Source organism: Myotis myotis, unplaced genomic scaffold (genome assembly GCF_014108235.1).
Source record: "Myotis myotis isolate mMyoMyo1 unplaced genomic scaffold, mMyoMyo1.p scaffold_m19_p_3, whole genome shotgun sequence".
Lineage (NCBI taxonomy): Eukaryota > Metazoa > Chordata > Mammalia > Chiroptera > Vespertilionidae > Myotis > Myotis myotis.
In genome coordinates this window covers 13007451-13032928 of record NW_023416335.1, presented here as the reverse complement: position 1 = coordinate 13032928, position 25478 = coordinate 13007451, and the positions used below count along the sequence as shown (strand labels likewise).

General features: G+C 38.0%; 1 protein-coding gene across 9 annotated transcripts in view; it reads right to left on the bottom strand.

Annotated features, from left to right (window-relative positions):
• Positions 1 to 25226, bottom strand: part of DLC1 (DLC1 Rho GTPase activating protein) — a 367353-nt gene extending 342127 nt beyond the window's left edge. For 2 of the 9 annotated variants that reach the window (XM_036300740.1, XM_036300741.1), the window contains exons 1-2: positions 24722 to 25095; positions 8280 to 9425 (exon numbers count right to left, since the gene is read on the bottom strand). In XM_036300740.1, coding sequence (XP_036156633.1) covers positions 8280 to 9302 — 1023 coding nt within the window. In that variant the 5' untranslated portion in view covers positions 9303 to 9425; positions 24722 to 25095. Of the gene's footprint in view, positions 1 to 8279; positions 9426 to 24721 lie in introns of all 9 variants that reach the window. The other 7 variants (XR_004966277.1, XR_004966276.1, XM_036300754.1 and 4 more) reach the window with 7 other exon arrangements.
• Positions 25227 to 25478: the final 252 nt, after the last annotated feature.

Genomic DNA, 25478 nt, shown 5'->3' with positions numbered 1-25478 from the left:
TCTATTACGAGTTAAAGTCACATGGTGTTTACTAGGTGCCAGGCACTGTTTTAGTTATTTTATATATTCATTTATCTACTTTTCCTAAAAACAGAGCGAAGTATCCCCTTATACAGATAAAAAAACTGAGGCACGGTGAGAGTAAGTAACATACAAGATTACAAAGCTCTCAGGGAAGGAAGCAGTTTGAGCCCACTGGCTTCATTACTTTGTTCTAGAGAGAAGCTGTGGAGATTTCCCATGGGCTGAGCAGCACTTAGCAACCTCCACTCGAGCAGTGATGGCGAACCTTTTGAGCTCGGCGTGTCAGCATTTTTTTTTTTTTAATATATTTTTTGGATAACGCGTCTGACTACGGATCAGAAGATTCTAGGCGTGTCAGCATTTTGAAAAACCCTAACTTAACTCTGGTGCCGTGTCACATATAGACATTGTTTGATATTTGCAACCATAGTAAAACAAAGACTATATTTTTGATATTTATTTTATATATTTAAATGCCATTTAACAAAGAATCATCAACCAAAAAATGAGTTCGCGTGTCACCGCTGACACCCGTGTCATAGGTTCGCCATCACTGAACTAGAGTACTCAGTGGCCCTGGCTAAGTAATATGCTGTGAATATAGACTTTGCTAGAATTTGACCTATTCCCACATAGTGTTCTGCAATTCTTCTGTTACTTGCCTGTCAAATCCTTATCTCAAATTTTGGTTAAAAAATGGATCATTTGTGTGGTTGTACTGTGTAGCTATTCCATCACATTTTCTATCTCATTTATGCTCCTAACTGTCTTCTGAGGTAAGGACTCATCTCAACTTTTCAGGGACATATAAGGCCCAGGAAGATTAAATAGCACCTTCAATTTAGATTGTGCTCTTTCTCTTCATCCCAGCTTAATCGCTTGGTTAGAAAATCAAGTTCAAACCAAGCTATTCATTTTCTAGACCAAATAATTATGCCATTTGATTTTTTTTTAAACATCCGGGTTAACTTGTAATGTATATAAAAAGCAGTAAATCCTTTTGAAGTTTCGCTGGCTCAAAAAATAGAACCCAAAATTGAAGAGGTTCATTAATCACTAGTTTTATTCCTACACCAATGTAGAGACAGAACTGAAGAAAGAATACAAGTGTACTTTCCTATTTGCTTATATTTCCTTTGAAAATTGTGAGGTTATCTCCAACGTAGCACTATAATTTTCTCAACAGTTAGAAAATTATCTGTGGAATAGAGATCATGTTGGCAGTAGGGAAGGACTTTATTTCTAAGAACATGAGCCAGAAAACAAACAGAGTCTGATGGTTTAGTGCTCAGATAACAGAGGCAGGGCCCTGGGATGCAGGGTATGCTAGTTATCCCAACTTTTGTGGATATTGGCATTTCTTCGAGGGAGGCAGCCAACATCTATGGTGGTTTTGTTGGTATTAAAAGATTAATAAGTTGGTCCTGGTTTATGGTAACAGAAATCCATGCGGAAGAAACTAAATGTTTCACTGTTACCATAGCCTCTAAGGTGCAATTGGCTCTGGAATACCTATAAATTATTTAAAATAACATCATAAAAATGTATTAATTCGTGCTCCAATAAAAACTGATGTTGGGTAAATGCGAACTTATTAATGATCTTGTTGCTAATAATGTAAATCTGCAGTTTTGGTCCAAGTCTCTGTTGGAACGGAGGCCCATCACACTTCATAACTACTTAAAAAAATAGCCGCAACAAGAAAAGTTCAGATCTAATTGCTTTCATTCAGAGGATATTTTTCCGCCTTAAAGGCACCTGGCAACAAAGCTCCCTACTTTATGTGACTTTCACAATAGAAATCAAAAGGAAATTTTTTGTTGTCTGATACTCTCTCAGCAAACTCCCTTACTCTCCTATCCTCTTATTCTGTTCATTCTCTTATTCTTGTCGTCTCCTCTCCACTCCATTCCATTCCAAACTTCCTCAAAGTGACATTAACCAGGAAAAACAGAGTGGGGCCTGGCCGGTGTGGTTCAATGGTTGAGTGTCGACCTATGAACCAGGGGGTCAGGGTTCGATTCCTGGTCAGGGCACAAGCCCAGTTTGTGGGTTTAATCCCCAGTGGGGGGCTTGCAGGAGGCAGCCAATAAGTGATTCTCTCATCTTTGATGTTTCTATCTCTCTTTCCCTTCCTCTCTGAAATCAATAAAAATATATTAAAACAAAACAAAACAATACAATCTGCTCAATAAGCCCTTAATATAAATTATACTGTTATTATGAATCTATCTACAAGCTATACACAGTGGGGCAAGAGTAGGTTTACAGATGTTTGCATGGAAAAAAATGCAATAATCAATAAGTAATAATACAAGAATAAACTCCATGTTTTGTGTACTCACAACTGTAAACCTACTTCTGCCCCACTCTGTATATACTTAGCCCACTTTCTTTCTTTTTTAAAAAAATATATTTTATTGATTTTTTTACAGAGAGGAAGGGAGAAGGATAGAGAGCTAGAAACATCGATGAGAGAGAAACATCAATCAGCTGCCTACTGCACACTCCCCACTGGGGATGCGCCCACAACCAAGGCACATGCCCTTGACCAGAATTGAACCCAGGACCCCTGAGTCCGCAGGCCGACGCTCTGTCCACTGAGCCAAACCGGCCAGGGCCCTAGCCCACTTTCTACTCCTTCTCTCTATGTCCTCTAGTATCAGGCTTATTGATAAACTCCAATTCTTCCAGCAGTCTTGCTATCATTCAGCATACTTTTTTGGAGTCTTAACCATCTTTTTTGTTTTTGTTTCTTAGACAAGTTTTTCCTCCCCTTTTATATTCTTTCATCTGGCCTCCATTCTTGGTCCATTCTATCTCCTGCATAATTTACCATGTTCTTTGTGTCACCCATGAGTCAATGTTAACCTTACCATGTTACACAGCTTACATATAGGCATTCAGGAGATAGAAGAAACAAGGAAGTCATAGAAAGGAATGAGAAGGTTCTTTTAGATCAGCGGTTCTCAACCTGTGGGTCGCGACCCCGTTGGGGGTCGAACGACCCTTTCACAGGGGTCGCCTAAGACCATCGGAAAACACATATATAATTACATATTGTTTTTGTGATTAATCACTATGCTTTAACCCTTTGCGGTCCAATTTTATTTTTGGAATTCAAACAGTCTGGTCCAAATTAATTGACGGGATTGAATGTTGAACCGGTTTGAGGTGTCAACCTCAGCCTCGAGGTTGGACCTGCTCCTAGCGCCTGGTCTGTCGAGTCAGCCTCCATGTTGGACCGAAAAGGGTTAATTATGTTTAATTTGTAACAATGAAATTGGGGGTCACCACAACATGAGGAACTGTATTAAAGGGTCGCGGCATTAGGAAGGTTGAGAACCACTGTTTTAGATAGAGGTGTGCTTTTACCAAATTTACACATATTTTAAAAATAGGGTAAAAAGAAAACATTTGATTTTTGTCAATCATTGGTAATTAATGTTCAGAGATGAACTACAGTATGAACAGTATAATGTTTAGCTCCTGGGCAATTTTTCTACAAGAAAAAGTGTAGCATTTGATAACTATCACTTCAACAAACAAAAGAGTTTCCTACTATGGAAAGGTATTCTGTAGTGTGAAATTAAAGCACCAGGTATTTGTACAGAATGCCACAGAACATATATGCAGCTTGTTTATTCCTTGCACAACTCAATATACTGGAATATATTTATGTTAAGATATTGTTCATTAACATATTTATAATAGAGTCTTTAGCAGACAGCTGTTGGCCAAAATGCAGCCTCCATTTCTGAGCCATGAGTGCTGGGTGTGGCCATAAAGCTAAGTTCTAGAACATGAAATATGAAGGGAAAATAAACATGTACCACTCAGCCAGCATGCCTCAGTGGCTGAACATTGACCTATGAACCAGGAGGTTGAGGTTCCATTCCTGGTCAGGGCACATGCTTCCTGGTTAGGGCACATGCCTGGGTTACAGGCTCAATCTCCAGTAGGGGGCGTGCAGGAGCCAGCCAATCAATGCTTCTCTCTCATCATTGATGGTTCTCTCTCTCTCTCTTCCCTTCCTCTCTGGAAAAAAAAAGAAAGTGTTCACCTTCTGGGCCCGCCTTCACACAGAACTGTGGCCATCCCCACCTTTCTTCCCATGGACTTGAATATGAATAAGGGCTCAAGGCAGCAGAGCAGTTAGATCAAAGGGGTCTAAGGTAGGGGTGGGGAACCTTTTCCTGCCAAGGGCCATTTGGATATATAATATCATTCTCAGGCCATACAAATTATCAACTTAAAAATTAGCTTGCTGTATTTGGTCAAACCTTTAATTAACTCACCCCTAATGCCTTGACAGGGCCAGACCAAATGATTTCACGGGCCTTATATGGTTCATGGGCCGGACATTTCCCACCCCTGGTCGAGGGTTTTGAAACATAGAGCCTACACCTGGATCCAGAACTGCTTATATACAATTATTATGTGTATGTGAGAGAAAGATGTTCAAGGCACTTTTATGCTGGTTTTCTGTGATGGCAGGCAAATCTGTAGCATAAGCGATACAATTTAGTTTATTGTTGGAAGATGAGGTTTGTGTTCAAATGTGCAATTAGGTGTCTCCTCAAAGTTCAGACCGTGTTTGCATTCCCTTTTGGAGTTTATTTTGCGTTGTGATACGGATTATGTTTTATGTGAGCAAATGAAAATCTGCTCATACATTTGTGTAACTATTATGGTTATTCAAAAATTTGAGAACTATTTAAATAGCCCCCAGAGAAGACTGGATGCTGGCCTCTCTTTAATTAGTAAACCACCATCAAGAACAAATACATGAGTTCCCTAAAAAAGGTTTAACCTCAAGTCTTGCCCTAGATATTTTCCATCTTCACATCTCATTTGGTTTACAGAGACCACTTCTTAGACTGTCTCCCTCCCCCAGATTGCTTTGGAATTTGTCTCTGAGAATTGCTCTTAACCAGCTGCCTTACCCCAAAGACCCACCCACACCCTATAAGCTGTGGTCCTATGCCACTCAGCCTGATGGAGGGCTCATTTCTACTGTCTGCTCATAATCTATTTGGTTTTCCTTTGATTTCAGTGGCTTCACTTTAATGATATATTTCGTCATACTTAGGAGAATTGTTAGTTTAAAAGGTTAATATTTACATATACTACAAATGCAGTCCTCTCAATGGAAACTCCTAAAAAAAATACATGTGTGGCTATCCTGATGGAAAAAAAATCATTGGAAAACAAGAAAAAATATATCATATAGTACAATAAATGCCTGCCAAGATTTATAGGTTTCAAGAAATGATAATTGAGTGCAATTTCAGTACATTCTGAGGGTCACTCTTTTAAGCTCTGTTTTTGTTTTCAGGTTTTTTTTCAAGTCTTAGAATCTTGATTGAATGCTGACCCCCAAAAAAGCAAAGCCCCCCAAAACTCATGCTCATAAATTCAGTGAAGGGTTTGGTTCACTCACATGACTATCAGATAATAAGCTGATTAAAGTTCTCTAACTAAAATGTTATTAGCTCAAATTCTATATTACCTTTCCAAGCTCTAATCTTAAAGCTGTCACCATAGCTATTGCGGACAAATAGTATAAATGACAGAGACAATTGAGCAAAGTCTTTTCCGAATCTGGCACCTAATACCTTAGGCATGAAAATGTGGCTCGCCTGTCTCTCCAAAAGGCTTACTGTTTTAAACTAGATGCTATGGCATTAAGATTGAGTAGTTGATTGAAACTCATGTTGATATTTTGAAAACCTTTAAATATTTGTTTCCATTTCATAAAAGTAATAGTACACATGATAACTGGATAAAGGATTCTTTGGTGCCCTTAAAAGATGCTTCAAGTAGTTTGTATATCTAATATTATATTTTTGTACTTCCAATAGTTATATGCATTTCACCCACAATTCTATGACCTTTTATAAAAGTTATATAGGGTAAAACGTGAAAATCCCCTGCTTCTACCCTTTTGATTCTATTGTCTTAAAGTAACTGCTATTAACAATCCTGTGCCTGTTTAGCTAGGATTTGATGTATTCCTATTTAGTCATAGAGAGTTTATAACCATACATATAATTATATCAAATCTATGCCTATATCTATATGTCACCTATATCTATATATCTATCTATATCTATATCATCTATATCTATATCTATATCTATATATCTGCATCCTCACATTTTTTCCTATACAGTTGAGATATGCTACACCTATTGCTCTTGCACTGTCATTTTCCAGATATACGATGCCATGAACATCATCATTCAGTTAGTGTACACGTATCTCACTCCATCTTTTTAATGGTTGCATAGCATTCCAAACTGTACTCTTGTTTATACATAAAATTTTATTATTAACTATGGCATATACAGGTCATTATAAGCAATAATTAAACAGTATAGGTGGAAAGTTGCTTTTTTCTTTTTTTTGTCACTAATACACAATACAATTGTGAACATCTTTGTGCATATATATTTTTTATGAAATTGTTTTATTATTTCTTTTGGTAAGGTTCTAAAATGGCCAGTTGCCAATTCAAAGGTATTTTAACTCAACAGTATCAAATAGAACAAAATTTCCTACACATTTTGGTTCTAGAGGCTTCTCCTATAACCATACTTTTCCAGAGTAAATTCCAAACATAAAATTTTGTTATTAAAACTGTTTATTACAAGACATCACAAGTGAGTTGTAGAGTCAAAGTAAATGTTCCTCCAGATAATGCTATAGCACTCCAGAATGATGAAATGCTTAAAATAGAGTATTTAAGTTAGAACTTGTAAATGGTATATAATTACAGCTCTCATAATGCAACCATGCTATAGTGACACATCCAAGAGCAAATTCTTTCCAGCATTCTTAGTATTGATATAAATGTCCAAGTGGTGAGCATATGTTTCTGGAATGTTTAATGTTTCTGTCGGCAGTTGGGCAGGGTTTGTCTTATTTTCGGGGAGCTGTGTCATAAGTTGGTTAATACTTTCTTATGTCATTGTTGCATTCCCTCCAACAGATTTGATAGAGTATATGGAAATTTCCGAAAAGGTGAGCTGAGCATTCCAATCTGAACAACTTCATGGAGCATTAGCATTTTGTTACAACTTATATCAGGCAGGAAGGGTTGGCCAGAAGCACAGAATGATCTGCTGGCATATAGCTGGAGCGTAGTGATCTTTGCTGTAAAATGTTTGACTTCACTTAAACTGACTTATGACATGTCACTGATCTAGTTTGTTAGCGAAACCACAGTTTATGGAAACCAGATTTCTTCACCATAAAGAGAGTGGGAGATTTTTATTCCTCGTGGTAGACAGCTCAGTTGAACAGAACTGAGAACATTAGCTTTGTTAGAATTGCGATTATGGATTATTATTATATTGAAAGAGGGGCAAGGATGTCACACTAAAGTGTCCAATCTGCATTGTTTTGCAATGCCAATGGCCACATCTGCATTGTTTTGCAATGCCAATGGCCACATTGGATTTATAGAAGAAATTGTATTTATATTTACATCAGGATTATAGAGCACTACATTGTGGGATGATTTTTGGAAAAATCCTAAAAGCAAGGCAAACTTTGTTAAAGAGTTCACTAAGTTACCCCTGCTTCATGTAGCCCCACTCAAATCCTTGCTTCCCTCACCCAGAAACTATTTGGGGGAGCAGGGCACCTATAAGATTAGTCAGGAGACCTGGGCATAAATAATTACCTTCAGTTATTACCTTTGGGGTAAAGAGTTAAAGAAAAGTTGATATGCCCATCGATAACAAATGTGCTAGGGTAACATTTAAAATAATATCAGCATATTTTGGGGGCAGGGGTACTGTTGCCTTTATATATATAAAGGGGTCATTTTTAATATGTAATTTATACCACTTTTCTTTGATAAAATATGCTTTTCAGAGGGAAAAGGAAACAAGCCCAAATAAATGTTATTAAATTAAAAAAAAATAGAGGTTACTGTTTAGATGGGCTTTGAACAGTGATCTTTCTCATGTTATTTAATTCCAATTGAAGAAAGTGAAACCAATTCTGTCTTCAATACAGTCTCAGAATAGATTGTTCATAAACCATTATACATATTATTAGTCAAATGGATAGGTTATTATATTTTAATTTTTATATATTTTGATGGTTTCCCCAAGAAGATACTCTTTGAGTCACACAGCTGCAGTATAGGGGAAAAGAAACATCTACATATCCCTTTCATGCTACCAAAATAATAAGTGATGGAAACAAGGATATTTACAACATTCCAAAAGCACGTGTCTTACCTTTCTCTTTCGAAGTCTGACTTGATTATCTGTGGGTTCCTGGGTGGTCAGAGGTTCCTTTAAGTGTAAACACTGCATGCCATCTCCAGAGCTGACCTTTGGAAGACTTTTGTTTTGATGTTCTGAGAAACCACTCTTCTGCAGGCCATTTTCAGCGGACATTCCTCCAGGGCAGGAAGGAGGCTGCAGAAGGCAGCCCCCAGGATCTGCTTTTGATAATGGCAGTCCCCTGTCTGCACAAGGGCTAGCGAAAAACTCATCTTGTACTACACAGCAGGTGTTTCTTTCATGTTCCTCCTTAGGGAAGTCGGGTTTCCTTCGTTGCTGAGCAATTACAGCAGAATTAAGCAATTGCTTCTCAGGCACAATATCGTTCACATTCAACGACTCACATACACGTATTTGGGATGCATCTTTTATTTCACTTAAGCTTATATCATTACAAAGCTCCAGGCTTTTACTTACAATGTCAATAACTTTCCTCTCCCCACTTTCTTCTACGAGTGCTAATTCAGCTCCACCAGCCACTCCCCAGGAGTTGTAAGAATCCTGGTTTGTTTCCGTGATAGGCAGCGTCTTGACAAAGGAGCCTGCTCCTTTGACGCTATGTTGGTCTGAGGTTCCGTGCCCTTGGGAAGTTAAAATCTGTTTATCATCTGTAAGATACAGATCAGAATCGGTATCCTCATCAGAAATGTGCACTAGTGTTTCCGTGCTGGCTTCCAGAGAAAGAAACTGATCTTCACCTTCCTGGCTGTCATTTTCATCCACTTCTTTTGAAATGTGACCCATTGGCCTCCCAGGGAAATCTCTCAGCTCTGATGCATGGCAGCAGTCCGGTAGTGAAACACACTTCTCTTTGCGGTCCGCATTTAGAGTTGCATCTTTTTCCATACTTGCCTGCAAGCTGTCAGCTACGAGTCCATGATGACATGCTGTGTTATGATCATCAGAACTAAAAGGCTGTCCCATCCATTGGGTCACATGTTCTTCCCAGCTTCTCTTCCTGATAGCTACAGACATGTCATTGTAGTTTAACAACAGATACAGAAATACATTCCATGTGAGACAAAAGGAGATGGAACTTGATGAAAGAACTTCAAATTCGCTGACTGACGAAGAGAGTGAGTATTCTCATTTCACCACCTATTAAAAAATTAAAAAAAAAATATATAGTTCAGGACATGATTCTAAAATGAAAATATAACTTGGAAAAGAGAGCCCTTAACCTATGCTAGAAAGATTAAATTAGAGAGTTTGTAAAATTTCTGTTTAATAACTTTAATAGTATTACTTCTTTAAGAAGCAGCTTGATATAAGGAGAAAATTTCACATTGGATATTTATGATAAAATAATCATTGACAGTGTTTTAAAAGGCAGCTGGATTGATCAATCTATTAATGAATACAGATATAACTATTGAACATTGAAAACTTCAGTAAGAAAATATTTGGATTGCAATACTTGATAAAATTCACTGCAAGAAACTTGTTGTGCTAGCTTACATGCTTTCCTCATTTACTTTTGTGAACACAAGTCTTGACAGAAATCTATTTGCTGTTCGGTTTGAATTTCAACAAAGGCCACCAGGGAACTGTTCATGCAAAATTTGAGCTATAGAGACAGCATTTGTAAAGTATTAGTGTGTGAAAGAGCTAATACAGATCCCAAACATTCAGGATGTATTCACTCCAGGGAGTGACTAAGAAACATGAAATAATCCAGTTTAGCTCATATTAACAGATAATTCATGGATAAGAAAGCATAGCACATACCATTTACAATGACTCAGGATAAATACATTTACATGCCTAGTATTCCTGCTACTACTGGCTCTAGCTAGCATTATTGAGGCTAAGAGAAATTCAGTCACTTGTTCATGGTTATAGATACATCTAGGAAGTAAGCCAGTAGTCAAACTAGGCCCTGGTTCTAAGGCCAGGATGAGATAGCCAACACACTTCATTGTCTCTGTGCCATGAGATCCTACCTCCACTCCTTCCTTCCACATATCTGTAGTATGTATAAAATCTAAACTCCAGAGGCAGGAATTCAGGGGAACCAAAAGGAAGATGTGAGAATGATAAGACAATTGGGATAATTCTTCAGAAATTTCAGTCTCTTTGGCTTGCATGGAGTTTAGTTTGTATACTTCTGTTAGAATTTGGTCATAAAAATTTAAGTAAACAAGAAAACCAGGCATGAGATAAGGTCAGAATATAAACACATTCTTGGTATCCATACTTTTTACCTTGAATTATTCAAACCCTTAGTTAAAGGAAACAAATTATACCAGCGTAAACTCAGCCTTACAAAATGTTGTTCTGTAATGGAAGCAAATTCATGGACTGTAAAAGAAAAATCCCATTCAAAACGCAGGCACTTCTAGTTTTGACTCCACATTGGGACTTTCAGCACATAACATGGATTGGCTTATTGATTTCAGTTGTAAACAAGATTAACTGCTGTGCTGGTTTTGGGTCACTTCAGGCTATTGAAAAGGACTGACTCCTCACCAAAAATTTCAGGCTATTCTGACTGAGCTCTAAGCACATGCCAGAAAGGTAAATATTCCCATCCTGTGAAGACCAATGAAGTTAAGGAATGTACTAGAAATTGGTTCCTCAGTCTGACCAAATACCTTTCTGGATACTCTTTGGTGCCCTCAGAGATCTGTGATCATCTTTGAAAATGGTCAGCATTCACATTTTCCATGTGGGCCTTCATTCTCCACACAGAAGAAAATAGAAAGACCCCGAATCCCATGCATAAGTCATTACAGTGTGGGAGGCTACAGAAAGTGGAAAAAACGCATAGATGCAGGTCAGAAAAATTTTGCTTTTATGGGCAAATTTGGGTTGTAATAGGGAGGTTCTGTTTTAGAGGCTTTCTTTTCTTTATTTTTATCCAGTGTAGAAAGAGAGGGCTAACTTAAGAAATGCCAAGTGGTATTACTGTGTCATTCCTAAGCCTCATTTACATTTCAGTTGAGACTGAATTCTGGCTTCATTTCTTATACTAAGAAGAAATAGAGTTTTATTAACCCCTTAGAGAAGAGATTACACTAAACTTTGCCTTTAAGACCTTATCTTAATATTAACTAACTTATTTTACTCAACCTTGGCAAGTATGTCAATATTTTTATATCACAGGAAGACAGTTCAACAAGTCCTGAGACAATCTAGCTACAAAGAGAGATTATAAATTAGATATTTCCAACATAGTCTTAATTACTCTGTCCTAATGTCTAATCTAGGTTATTTGATTATTTTCAAATTATTCCTGTGAATTTACACTGTCTTTTCTTTCAAGAAAAATGTCCTAATTATTGTTATGACAACCATCACTACATTTTGAGTGCTCATCCCATAATATCCTGTGGTCTGATAGATTTTAAAAAATTATCTCCACAAGCTTTCATATTCATACTTCCTATTTAAATTCGGAGTTATAACATTATGTTAAAATCTGCCTCCATGATCTAAAGGCTGAACAGAATATTAATGAGATGGAACACTGGATTCTTTTCAATCACGTCTCAGCCTATTGGCCTCATTTTCTAAGTCATCTGAATTGATTAAAAGCCAAGGAAGATGTGAAGTCTTTGTCGAAGTTCTGACTTTCCCTATGGACCACCTCATCAGAATGCCTTATTAAAAATTATATTTCTAGCCTGGCCAGTATGGCCTAGTGGTTGAGCCTTGACCCATGAGCCAAGAGGTCATGGTTCGATTCCCGGTCAAGACACATGCCCAGTTGTGGGCTTGATCCCTAGTAGGGGCTGTGTAAGAGGCAGCATTAAATGATTCTCTCCCATCATTGATGTTTCTATCTCTTTCTCCCTCTCCCTTCTTCTCTCTGAAATCAACAAAAACAAACAAAAGTTATATTTTTAACTACTGACTACTTATTTTGTAAATTTCTATTACATTTTTTGGGTAAGCCTTTTTACGCAATTTCATTCAGAATGAGCTCAGTTGCTGAGGATTTGGATGAAGGATCTGGAAAAGTGTAGGTCATTCCAGGGTGTTGATTTTATGAAGTGAATTTCCATGGGGATTTTTCACTTCTTAAATGCATGTGTTCAACCACCACTGTATTAATATTACACGAGACTGGATGTACCTCTAATTATGTAACATTTCTGAAAAATAATTGTGAAATGTCCAACTTTATTGTTTGTGATATTAGTTCATAGGATGTTTAGATACAAAGTGATTTCAAATTTATTGTTTCGGCTAATTTTGTAGCACTAACACTCCATAAAATAAGTATTTCATAGCATATAGAATTTATTTTTAAATTAATTGTAATTGCACTCAAAACGACATCAAAGGAATACATTCTATTGAGAATCACTGACATATATCTGATATCAAGTGATCATGCTTTCCCTTGAACTTATTGCGGATATAAACACATACCTTACTTTTTGGCCTGGTAGTGAGCTGTCCCTAAGGAAGAAGAGCCTGGTGATAATCACTCCTGGTCATTCTATAGCCGGGGAGAACATGATAAAAATGAAGGACTTGTGGCTGAAATCAAGTTGGCAGTACTGTAGAACTGATGGCAACACTGTCTGCCCATCATCATTCATGAACAAATGTTTATTCAGTGCCATAGACACTGTGCTAAACATTGGGAATATAAACCTAAATAATATATTGTATTCTACCTTTCCTAAAGAAGCTTACAACTTTATGGTATAAACTCATGTAAACAAGGATAATAAGTTCTCACATGGCCACAAATGCCACAGAAAATTTAACACAGAGGAGGGGGACATTTACTCTCCCTCCTTTTCGCTCTCCCTCTTCCCTCTCTCCCTTTCTTTCCTCCCTCTCCCCCTCCCCATTTTCTAAATCATTTGAATTGACTAGAATCCAGATTGGGAAGTCTTTGTAAAAGTCCTGACTTTTGCCCTAGCTGGTTTGGATCAATAGATAGAGCATCGGCCTGAGGACTGAAGGGTCCCGGGTTCGATTCTGATCATAGGGCGTATGCCCCAGTTGCGGGCTTGATGCCAAGTAGGAGGCATGGCTCTCTTTCTCTCTCTCTCTCTCTCTCTCTCTCTCTCTCTCTCTCTCTCCTTTCTTCTCTGAAATCAATAAAAATATATTTTAAAAAAGTCCTGACTTTTGAAAGTCTTTGTAAAAATCCTTTATTTCTTTCTTCCTTTGTCTGTCCCTTCCTTCCAAGTAGTGTTGGGGATGGTGCAAACATTAATAGGGCCTCTAGAGGAGGAAGCCCCTGAACGAGGTCCTCTGTGGGAAATTTCCTGCTTCCAATATTTCCAGGTCAAATGGGAGTTGAGATATATTTCCTACTCTATGTGTGAAGTCTTTCTTTCTTTTTGGCTTCAGATTTTTACTATTCTAGAATCACCTCTTTAGAGAAGATAACAGAAACATCAATAAGCTCCAGAGAATTACTTACAACTTGAAAACTCACTGGTCACACATTGGAAACACATTTCTATGGAACATTTCAGAGAAAACTAATGGGAGAAATTTTTCAAAGAAAAAGAATGCCAGATAATTTCTCAGAACTAATGAACTTAGTTTTAAGATTGAAGAGAATCCATGAACTATCCAATAATACAAAGAACAGAAATAGATCACACAAGAAACGTTATTGTGAAATTTCAGAAATTTAGAAGTAAACAAATGATCGTAAATATTATCAGAGAAAGAAAAAATAAATTATATATTAGGTCTTGGGTTTCAGAACAATATTAGATTTCTTAATACTCTATAGAAGACAGGTAACGATTTGTTGCTTCCTGCGTGCACCCGACTGGAGATTGAACCCGAAACCTGGGTATGTGCCCTGACCAAGAACCCGCCAGCTCCTGGTGTAAGCACCGACCAATTGAGCCCACCGGCAAGGGCTAAATAAAATGTTTTAAAGAATGGAAATGTAATCATTGTATACTAGTGGCTTAGCTGTGAAATTTTTTGCTAACCAAGACAATGCAAACAGTAAATACTGACTTAATAAAAATTATAGACCAACTATTTTCCAAGCATAGAGTTTTGTGGGGGGTGGGATTAGGGATGGTGGGCAGAATAGTTTCAGAAAGCAAATGTTTAATTTTCTATAGTAGGAAATTAACTGATAATATCTAAAATGAAAAAATAGTGTAATATTGTTTAGAAGTATGGAAATAAATATCAGGAGAAATAGCTACAAATTTCTTAAATATTATGCTTCTGAGTGCTTTTGCTTGAGATAGGAAAAAAGTATCCTATCTATGAATTTCAGAAAGCATGTTAAATAACAATCTAAATTTTAATATGTTTCAGAGCAGGAATTTTAAGACTGAGTTGATGCATAAATACAGTGTTGGGCAAAAGTAAGTTTACAGTTGTGAGAATGTGAAACACAGAGTTTAGTCTTGTTTATTCTTGTCCTATATAATAAAAAGGCTAATATGCAAGTAGACTGAACGGCAGAACAACCGAACAACTGGTCAATATGATGTGCGCTGACCACCAGGGGGCGTGTGTGGAACATGGTGGGTGTTGGCTGCGGTGGGATGGTGGAGCAGGTGAGCAGGGGTGCCAGTTGCTGTCATCAGGGTGAGCCTCTGATGGTTACTGAAAATTATTTGCTTCTGTACACTGCGGTCCTACCCTGCACTCGCACCAGCTGCTGGCAACAGCCCCGCTTGCACCCACTGCTGGTGCCTGGTGCCAGTCCCGATCACTTGATGCCATCAGTGGGTACAAGAGGTGGCTGCCAGCCCTGATTGCCCCTGAGGACTTCTCCACCTCCCCCTGCTCTTGAGGGGCGATCGGAGCAGCAGCCACTGCTCGCACCCACTGCTGGCACTGGCCCCAATTGCTCCACACCATCAGTGCGTTTGAGCAGGGCCAGTGCCATCAACACATGGGAGCTGCGGTGGCAGGAGCAGGGCTGCTGACAGATGGGACTGGGGGCCGCAGTGGGAGGGGCTGGGCGGGGGGGGGGGGGGGGGGGGGGCACAGGGGATGGACTAAGACCCACCTCTGTGCCTACCACAGCCTCGCAGCCCACAGTTCCTTTCAAGGTGCATGAATTCATGCACTGGGCCCCTAGTCTATAATAATAAAAGTGTAATATGCTAATTGGACTGGACAGCCAAACGACCTTCTGGACGTCATTCCAGATGTCCTTCCAGATGACCTTCTGGATGAAGCCGTGGCGGGGGCTGAGGCAGAGGCGGTTAGGGGGTGATCAGGCAGGCAGGCAAGTGGTTAGGGCTGATCAGGCAGGCAGGCAGAGTGGTTAGGGGTGATCAGGTAGGCAGGCAGGCTAGCGGGTTGGAGCCAGTGGTCCCAGATTATCGGAGGGATGTACGACTCCCTGCGGGATCGGGCCTAAACTGGCAGTCAGACATCCCCGAAGGGTCCCAGATTGCAAGAGGGTGCAGGCCAGGCTGAGGGACTGATCTCCCTACATGAATTTTATGTACTGGGCCTCAAGTCTATATAATAAGAACCTAAGTGACTGTTATGGCAGAACAACCAGGATGACCCATCGCTATGATGCGCATTGACCACCAGGGGACACTCAATGCAGAAGCTGCCCCCTGATAATCAGTGTGCTCCCACAGGGGGAGTGCTGCTCAGCCAGAAGCCGGGCTCACGGCTGGTAAGTGTAGCAGTGGTGGCAGGAGCCTCTCCCGCCTTCGTGGAAGCATTAAGAAGCAGCGAGCTAAGCAGTAAAGAGCAGCAAGCAGGTGGGTGGTAAGGAGCGAGGGGTCCTGGACTGCGAGAGGGATGTCCAACTGCTGCCTTAGGCCTGTTCCCCATAGTTGGACATCCCCCGAGGGGTTCTGGACTGTGAGAGGGTGCTGGCTGGGCTGAGGGAACCCCTCCAGTGCACAAATTTCATGCACCGGGCCTCTAGTATTATATATTTTTCCATACAAACAACTGAAAAACCTACTTTTTCTCACCCCTGTATGCTTGCATTTCCTTCTATAATATATTCAATAGGACCAAACTATTCCACTTTGTTCCTTCCCCACTCAGCACCCCCCCCCCCCTCACAATTATACACAAACTTGCCCCACACTTTCAGCAAAATAAAGATGTCAGTTTGGTACTTATTTTTGGCCACCAGTGTCAGTGCAGTTTTTCATGGGGTTCTTAAGTGATTTCTACAATGGCTTCCTTTCCTCCCCAAGCCTTCTGGGAACTCCTGGAATTCAGGACAGGTATTCTCGGTAATCCTCTTAACTATAGTCTTTTAAAAATATTACCTGGATAGAAGTTTAAGACATCGAAAATAATATGTAAGTAGAATTAAATGAGTAAATACATATGAAAAGAGAAATTCTCGGTTATGTTCTAATTTCTTGGACACCACACTCTCAACTCTTGAAAGACAGCGACTGTTTGATTCATTCCTTCGAATGTGGGTATCTTGTTTTCTCCTTTCAGAACACAGTTTTATATTATATTATATTAAATTCTAAATTTTTTATATATATAAATATATATATAAATATATATTCTCATTATATATATATATATATATATATATATATATATTCTCATAATCATATACATGTATATATGATTGATCCCCCCTGGATAATTGTTAAACACCTTCACACAATTCCTCATATTTAGAAGGGAAAATAAAGTCATAATAGTACTGCCGATTTCTCTTTATTTTGTCTACTTTTTCTTTGAATAGCTAGCATTACTTCTGGCTTCCCTTCGTGTCTTTCTTCTTAATTACCCGTTCCATGTTAAATTTCTAGGACCTGTGCTTCTCCTACTACTCTAAAGTACATAGATGTGTAATATCTGTCACGTAGCAAGTTCTCAGTAACTCTAGGAAGGAAGAAAAGATACAAGGGAGAAAACCTTTTAATTAAAAGTAGGTTAAACTCTCTGAAATGCGGTCTTGCAAGAATAGAGAATGCAGCTAAATCAAGAAAAGAACACTTCAATACCAGCCTGCTTTGTTACTACATGAAAAGGGTCCAGTGAGATGGAGAGATTGGGGACATCTTCAGTGATTTGAAATCTTAATGTATCTTAGCCTACTCTCAAGAAGTCTCCTTTCCACATAGTGAGTGCCCCAAACACTTGGAACTAAATTGGATAATTAGAACAGAATCAACAACACAGAAACAGACAGCATCACAGATTAACACAGCTCTTCAAAGGTGCGCTCACTAATGTCAAAGGAAATCTTTATTACAGTGAGCATTTGTGGAAGCTAAAATGAAATTCATTTTTTTTATGGAGATGTCAAAGAAAAAATTATCTAACAAACTAAATTGCGTACCTTTTGGCATCTTCCTATTGCCCCCGAATCAATGGCAACATGCAGAGGATTGCTTTTCATTGCCAAACTGATGCTGCATATATATACAAGATGCCTAAGAGCAGCAAGAAATCATAGAACAGATATAATTTTTCTTAAATTTTTATGTAAAGGTATGGACAAATAGGAAGAAAAGATAATAACAACACATTTAAAAAAGCATTTTTATGAGTCTAGTTAGAGTGGCCAACTGTTAGTAAAAAAAACAATTAATGCCTTTTCTCTTTTTAAAAAAATATATATTTTATTGATTTTTTTTACAGAGAGGAAGGGAGAGGGATAGAGAGCCAGAAACATCAATGAGAGAATCAGCTGCCTCCTGCACACCCACTACTGGGGATGTGCCCGCAACCAAGGTACATGCCCTTGACCGGGATCGAACCTGGGACCTTTCAGTCCGCAGGCCGACGCTTTATCCACTGAGCCAAACCGGTCAGGGCTTAGTGCCTTTTCTTTAAACTATTCATGCTACCTAATCCAAATTAGGCTGAGGGAGAGAGAGAAACCTTTCCTAATACAATATAAGAATTTCTCTCCATTTGATTTCACGTAGATTTCCTTTCTTTAGCAGCAGTCTATGTCTTACTCCTTCACAAAATTATCCATCTACTTTTACATCCTTTGCCAAATGTTGGCATTTATTTATTATGCTTCATTAGCTGTTGGTGGGGAAAAAAATTCCTGTTAAAATTCTTTATTGGCAAATGCTTAATGAAGCTTTCAATATTATATATGAAATAGCTTTCATGCCTTTAGACTGTCTGGAAAACATTAACAATTTTAGTAAATTATAGAATGAACCACCTATAATGAACGAAGTCAGTGGAATAAGTAGTACATCACCTTTTCCAAGAAACACACCCAACCTTCCATCAGTTATTTTGTCTTTAGAAAAAAAAGGGAGTGGTATCTAACTAAAAACATTCTCTTTAATATTTTCCTGTTTTTATGTATATCTCACTTTTCCTGAGCTTGGAAAACTTCTTCTCATTCTTAGCTTTCAGAGGCAAAGATATTCCAGCAATCAGGCAAACTTGAAAATTAACTGTCAATCCTCTGGAAACAGCTCATCAGAAAAGAGCAGGGTGCTACAAGACTGCAAGGTACTATTTCCACGGTACCTTCTATTTTTACCTCCAAGTTCCTGCTATTTAATGTAGTCTTAGTAGTTTCTAATTTTCTTGCAGGGAGGAGCCCAGATACTGGCAATGTTTGACTTACCACCACTTTATAGCTCTGTTCCGCCAGGTTTGCAGATTCTCTTAACGTTTTCTTAAGCAACCCACATGTAATTTGAGGAAATCTTGGAACTTTTAATGATATTGCCTGATAGCACTGAGACTTTTCTGAGGGTAATTGCTTTCCAAGAGATCCCAGAATTAACATAATCATGGTGGACAATATTGCATCATGTTTGCAATAATTTCCAGATATCTGTATTTTCTTTGGGCTTCCATGTTTTATTTTTAAAAGAGTACACAGTATTCTTAATAACAGTGTCCTGTCCTATGCAGAATTCTTTGAGCATTCAGAACTACAGTGTATCTTAGATATTTCTGCAATTAAATTCATTAGTGAATAATTAATCGTTTATATTTTTTTGCCTTGATATTTCCTTATCTACAGAATCCCTTATAACCAAAGAAAAGTATTGCCTTTGCTCTGAACTTGTTTTACATGGAATTTTTCATGCAACAGGAAATACCTTAGAGTTAAATTTGATATCAAGAGTTTGGCTGCCTTTTTCTTTGGATGGCAAATCAGTACGACTGAAATGCGGTTTTGCTTTATTATAAAAAGAGATTTCTATTCAACAAGGGAATATAATGCTTTATCAACAGCATGGTGATATGTGGCTTTGCTTTAAGTGCCACTATTTTTAGCTTTGCTATCATTTCTAAGAATACTCTAACGGTAGGCACAGTAATCACTAAATATAAATAAGAGATATGACTACATCAACACAGGTGCTCAGATAGCTAGGTGATAACAGGATACTAAGACTTCAGTCATTCAAATAGCACAACTTTCCCTAAAATCCGGAATATGAAATCATTGGGAACTTGGCTACTTCGGTTAGGTCGGTATCATCCTACCAGGGATCAATTTCATCCTCTGTATTTAATATCTATAGTTTTCATTTTACTTTGTCATCTAATCTATGTACATTTAAGCTTGGTTCTATGACCAAGTGTTCTTCTCTGAATCCAGTTAATAGTAGGTGCATTCGAAACTTTTGATGATCATGATAATAGTAACAAAAAGCTTCCATTTTTGTGGAGGCAGGATGTCTGTTAAAGAATCATTTTTTCCCCCTCAACCCCTCCATCCCCCCCACCCCCCCGTGATTTGGGTTAGTTACTTAAGTTTGTATTCTTCAGTTTTCTCATGTCTATAATGGGAATAATAATAAATTGTTGAGGGGAAAAGAATAATATTGAACAATGATGAGCTAATAGTGCATATAGAATCCTTAACTCATGACATATTGCAAGAACTCACTTGATGCTAACTGACTTGATGCTGATGCTGATAAAGACAATGCCAATGACTCCTTTAGTGTCTGGTTGATCTTAGTTGCAGAATCCATGGCTGAGTATGAGCTGGACCCATCCCTTGGATGCCCATGTTATTTCAACATAGATGAGCGATTTTGACCAAAAACGTGAAACACCATGATTCTTTCTTTCTTGATTGACTTATGCTTTTTTAAACAAAATATTTGTTTGTTATACTGTATGCAAAACAATTTCCACATACAAAATCTCATGCAACACTCAAATGACCCGGTGATGTAAATATTTTCTTTATCTTCCCCACTTTACCAATAAAAAGCAGAAGCTTAAGGTAGTTACAGAGCATGTTTCAAATCATAGAGCATCAAGTGGCAAAGATGCAAATTAGAGCCAGTATCTGACTGCCCATTGGGCTTTTCAGTACACCACTCCATTTACATCGTGGAGAACTCACTAGTGCGCTGCTCTTACTGGCCTTGTGTAACGTTCAATTTCAAACTATTTCTGGATGCTCATGCTTCCTTCTAGCTCTTACTGAATTTGTAATGGCATCGCATGAGAGTGTTGTTAACCTCTGGCCTCAGGCTCTGATGACTCTTGACAACCTCTTATTTTCTTTCCACTTTAAAAATTATTATGCTATCATTACAGGATGTTTGGGAAAAAGTTCCACAATGCCCACTCTTCAAGACTGGTTTTGCTTTGCTTTCTTTTCTCTTTCCATTCTATTTATTCCACAAACATTTATTGACAGGCAGGTATTGATAACACCTGACATGTTAGGTATTTTGCTAGTTTCTGGGAATAAAAAGAAACACTGAATTTCTAAACTGGTTCTCTGATTTTGGTACTTTCTTCTGATCTCATTTCCATTAACAGGACCGATTTCATCTTTGAATTATTTGAATTGTATTGCTAAAACACTTCAATTCAGTCTAACCCCAAACAACCTTTCCACTCATACAACTAGCTACAATAGTTTTTTCTATTGATCTATCTTTTTTGTTTGTTTGTTTTGTTAATCCTCACCAGAGGATTTTTTTTTTAAATTGATTTTTAGAGAGAGTGGAAGGGAGGGAAGAGACAGAGGGAACCATTGATGTGAGAGAGACACATCAACAGGCTGCCTCCCACATGTGCCATGGCCTGGGCTGAGGATAGAGGTACAACCGAGGTATATACCCTTAACCAGAATCGAACCTGTGATCCCTACAGTCCATGGGCCGATGCTCTAACCACTGAGCAAAACCAGCTGGAGCTCTACTCATCTATCTCAATTAATATGAAATTCATATGCATACTGTTTGCATTGCTTTACAGCTTTTTTTTTTTTTCGTGTGTCAGAGTTCCTGTATAATCTTTTCAAGTTCACTTAGATACTCTATAATTCACTGAATCAAAATAAACAATCTTTTTTTAACTAGGTCTCAAGGTCCGCATTTCATCTTTATTCTCTTTAACTTCCTAGAAAACTAAGCCCATCTATTTCTCAAAACTCTGTGAACTGACTAGCAGTTTAATGCCAAAATAGAGCCATAGAAGTAAATGTTGTATTTCTACATCCGCACCAAATTCAGTCTGTAGGTGGGCTTCTCCATAAACCTGTTTAATTTAAGTGATACACACAGGGGCTTAGCATTCATGTGGGGGAAGAAGGCACAATACTCATGCCACTTCCTAAAATCTGGAGATTTTTTACTGTTCCCTCATCCTCATCTCCTAAATATTTGACATTAATCTATGTTGATGATATAATTCTCTGATCCAGACCTAGGTCATCTCTCAGATCTTTGCTGTACTGTAAGATATCTACGGAGAGATTCTCATTGTAAGGTAATATTGATTACTGACACCAATTCATTCATTTTCCAAGAAGAAACAAGTAAGATAAAAACAAAAGATAAATTTTTAAATGTTCCATTTAGACTTACTTTTGGCCTGTAAGACCCAATCCTCTGTAAGGTTATACCATGCCTAAAAATTCTCTTGTTTTAAAAAATGATAATGCCCTTAAGAAAAAAAAAATAGAGTGATGTACTTTCTTTTACAGGCCCTCCAGGAATTATATAGTCAGTTATACAGGCCATTTCTTTACTGCACTTATTCCTCATTCCAATAATGTGGAGTGTGGTGACACTGGAGGCATTGACTAGTGTAACTTTTAAATGGTAATGACATCCAATCTGTTTCATAAAAATGAGAGAAAAAACATCATTGCACACATTTTCTCTAAAGAAATGGCATGCCCTAGAAATGACATGCATTAGTTTTTATGAGAAAGGCTTGGAAAGTGCTGTGTTTCAGCATGCAGAGCAACATATATTGTCACATATGAGGTATGATACAGATGATCCAGCCAGCTCTCCCATTTTACATTGCATTGGTCAGACATTTATTTATGTCCTGTAACAAATCCTGTATTCTACAGCTTAAGGGTCTTGCAGAAGGCTCAGCATTGACATAATCAACTAAAGGATCGAGTATAAGCTATAGAAAGGAAGATGAAAGGGAGTGGGCTTTTTGGTCCTAGAAATGTACACTTATGTTTTCATATGTCCATTTAGGCTTTTTATAGTTCCACTGAGGAAAAACCCATAGAAGTGGAATAGACTTGCAGCAACAGAAATTTAGGTTAGCTAAGAGAAGGAAAGTCTACGTACGTTAAACCAGTTTCAATGGGGGGTAGTAAATCTCTGACCATCATTGTTTAGGCAAGTTCATTATGATGCCCTTGAATACAAGGATATGAACCAGACAAGCTCTTTTCTAGCCCTTGTTAAGTAACATACGTTTAAAATTACTGTGATTATTAGCATATGGATTGATTTTCTTGGCATAATCATGAAATGTAACAAAATAGGCACAAACAAGTTACTCCCTTAAAGTGTTTGTTGAAGGCATAATATTTTTTTTAAACTTTCATTTGAGAAAATTTTATTACTAAATTTGGTTCTTTTAAAAAATCATTATTCCCCCCTCCCCCACTGTAACACTGGTGGCAGTTTTTATTTTTTTTTAAATTTTCTGTCTAAAAGTAGACTCCTACTAGACATGTGAATATTTTATTCTGCATAATTATTATTTGAGAGCAGGATGATGTAGTATAAAGATATCTGAACTATAAGACAGTATTGTGGTTCCACTGTTATCTCTTCTACTAGCTAGTGGTGTGACCTTGGACAGGTCATTTTTGAATGTGATTCCTTAGCTCCTCTGGCAACCTCATCACAGCGTTAGAAGAGTGATGTCTTATACTATTTCCTTCCTTGAAAGTCTATTCAGGAATTTTATTGAGTCATAGTTTACGTAAGTCAGTATTTTATATTTTTTTAACATACTTAAAAATAGATTATTTTTTATCATACTTTAAAGTCCTAACATGACTTAACTTGTTAGTGAATAGTTAAAATTCATCAATATAAGCATAGAATTTAAGAATAATTAGCTAATACAACAAATGGTTACCTTGTAATGGTAAAAGTTTATAATTACAACACTTAATTTCTTGTGACTCAACTGTCCAATAGTTCTCATCTTTCATTTAATGTATTTTGGGTTCATCTAATAGGTTTGGAAATACACATGAATATTTGTTCCCTTCACATACCATTGTATATTACTTTTATAAAATAATTGGTTTCATTCTAAATATTCAGAAATATAAATATAACAATATGTTACACATTAAAAATCAATGTCATTTTAGTCATTACTAGATATATTTTTTCATATGTTGCACATTTAAGCATTTAAGATACCTTACAAAGACTAGAGCCTGGTAGAAATGTAATCTTATGATTATAAACACATGATCAGATTTTCATATAATTGTAGTAATTTCCAGCTGCTTTAAAATAGTAATAATGAATGTTATTGTCATTGGAACTTACTTCAGTTATTCAAAAATAGTCACAAAAATATGACTTGAATAGTGAATTCAGGGAATTTAATATAAATTAAATCCAATTCTGATATTTAACATTTTAAAACTCAGATTAAACACTGCTTAGGACAGGTTACCCATTTACTTTTGTTAAAAATTAATGAAACATTTAAGCTGTACATTAGCAGCTTGACCTATGGTTAAAGCTGGTTTGGGAAAATATTGAAGAATCCAATCTTCATATTTTAAATGAGACACAAAATATTCTTTGGAGATTCACTATCAAGAAAAGTCACTCTAGTGCTATCTACTCTCCCTGTTGGCAAAAGGAGAGAGATAAAAAGAATTCATTTATACCTCGCACTTATGTGTGAGAATATGCGTTTGCTTCATATTATGCCATGTAACCAAAAAGTTGGTCTGATAGCTCTACTGATAAATAAGTTAAGAATAAAAAGGGATTAAAAGAACATCTTAGTTTATGGAGGAAAAGAGTCAAGTCTCTCTGGAGCCTATTTTAGAATTGACATTTTGCTAAAACAATTTGACTCACAGTTTTCTACTCACTAAACATTTTCCACTCCTGCTTTCATGGCTTAGCTCTAAAACCTAGGAAATCCACCACTTGCTGCAAGAGGCTAACGTTTATCCCCATCTTTCTGCCTCTCCAAAGACTGCCTCCAAGTGTAGAAATAGATCGTCCACAGCGTCTTACCTAGACAAGGAGGAGCTGCGACGCCAAGGCATGACATTGTTCAACGCTCAGGTTAGCCAAGAAGTCCGGACCGTTAGTTTCTCCAAAATATAAGTTCACATTTCGTGGTTGAGATCTTGGCTCTATTCTAAGCAGTTTCTGCGCAGCGTGTGATTCTAACAAAAACACCCTGGGCAGCTGGAGGGAGCCTCAGCCGGAGCAGCAGCCTGTCAAGACGCTCCCAGTGCCTTCTGTCTCCTGAACTCAGACTGATGTTTTGCGAAAGGGGCCTCCACCACCAGGCCCAGATTGCCTGGGAAGCATTTCCTGCCTCTGAGGAGTGTGCATGGGAGAGAGGCTGCACGAGGGGAGGGAGGGGGAGAGGGAGAGGCAGGCAGAGCCCGCCTGGGCGGTGCAGGAGTTCTGATTTTACACAGAACTGAAGTGAGTTTGTCAAAGCCCTTGAGGTGATTAGCTGGAGAGTCATAAAGTCCTAGAGCTTTTTCTAGCCCGCATGGCTTATGAGGGAAAAAAAGAGAAAAAGAAAACACGGTTCCCTCCCTCCCCGACAACTTTCCCACTCTATTAAATGCATAGACACAACTTCACCCAGATACCTTTGCAGCTCTCCTTTCAAAAGATCTTTCAAGGGAGCAAGACGAAATTTCGCGTTCATACCGTAATTCTTCTAAATGTGAAATCCTCTTCTCCCCTTCTCCCGCTTTAAAACGCTGCGGCCTTGCATACTCTACCTGAGATGATCTGTGAGTAAAAGCCC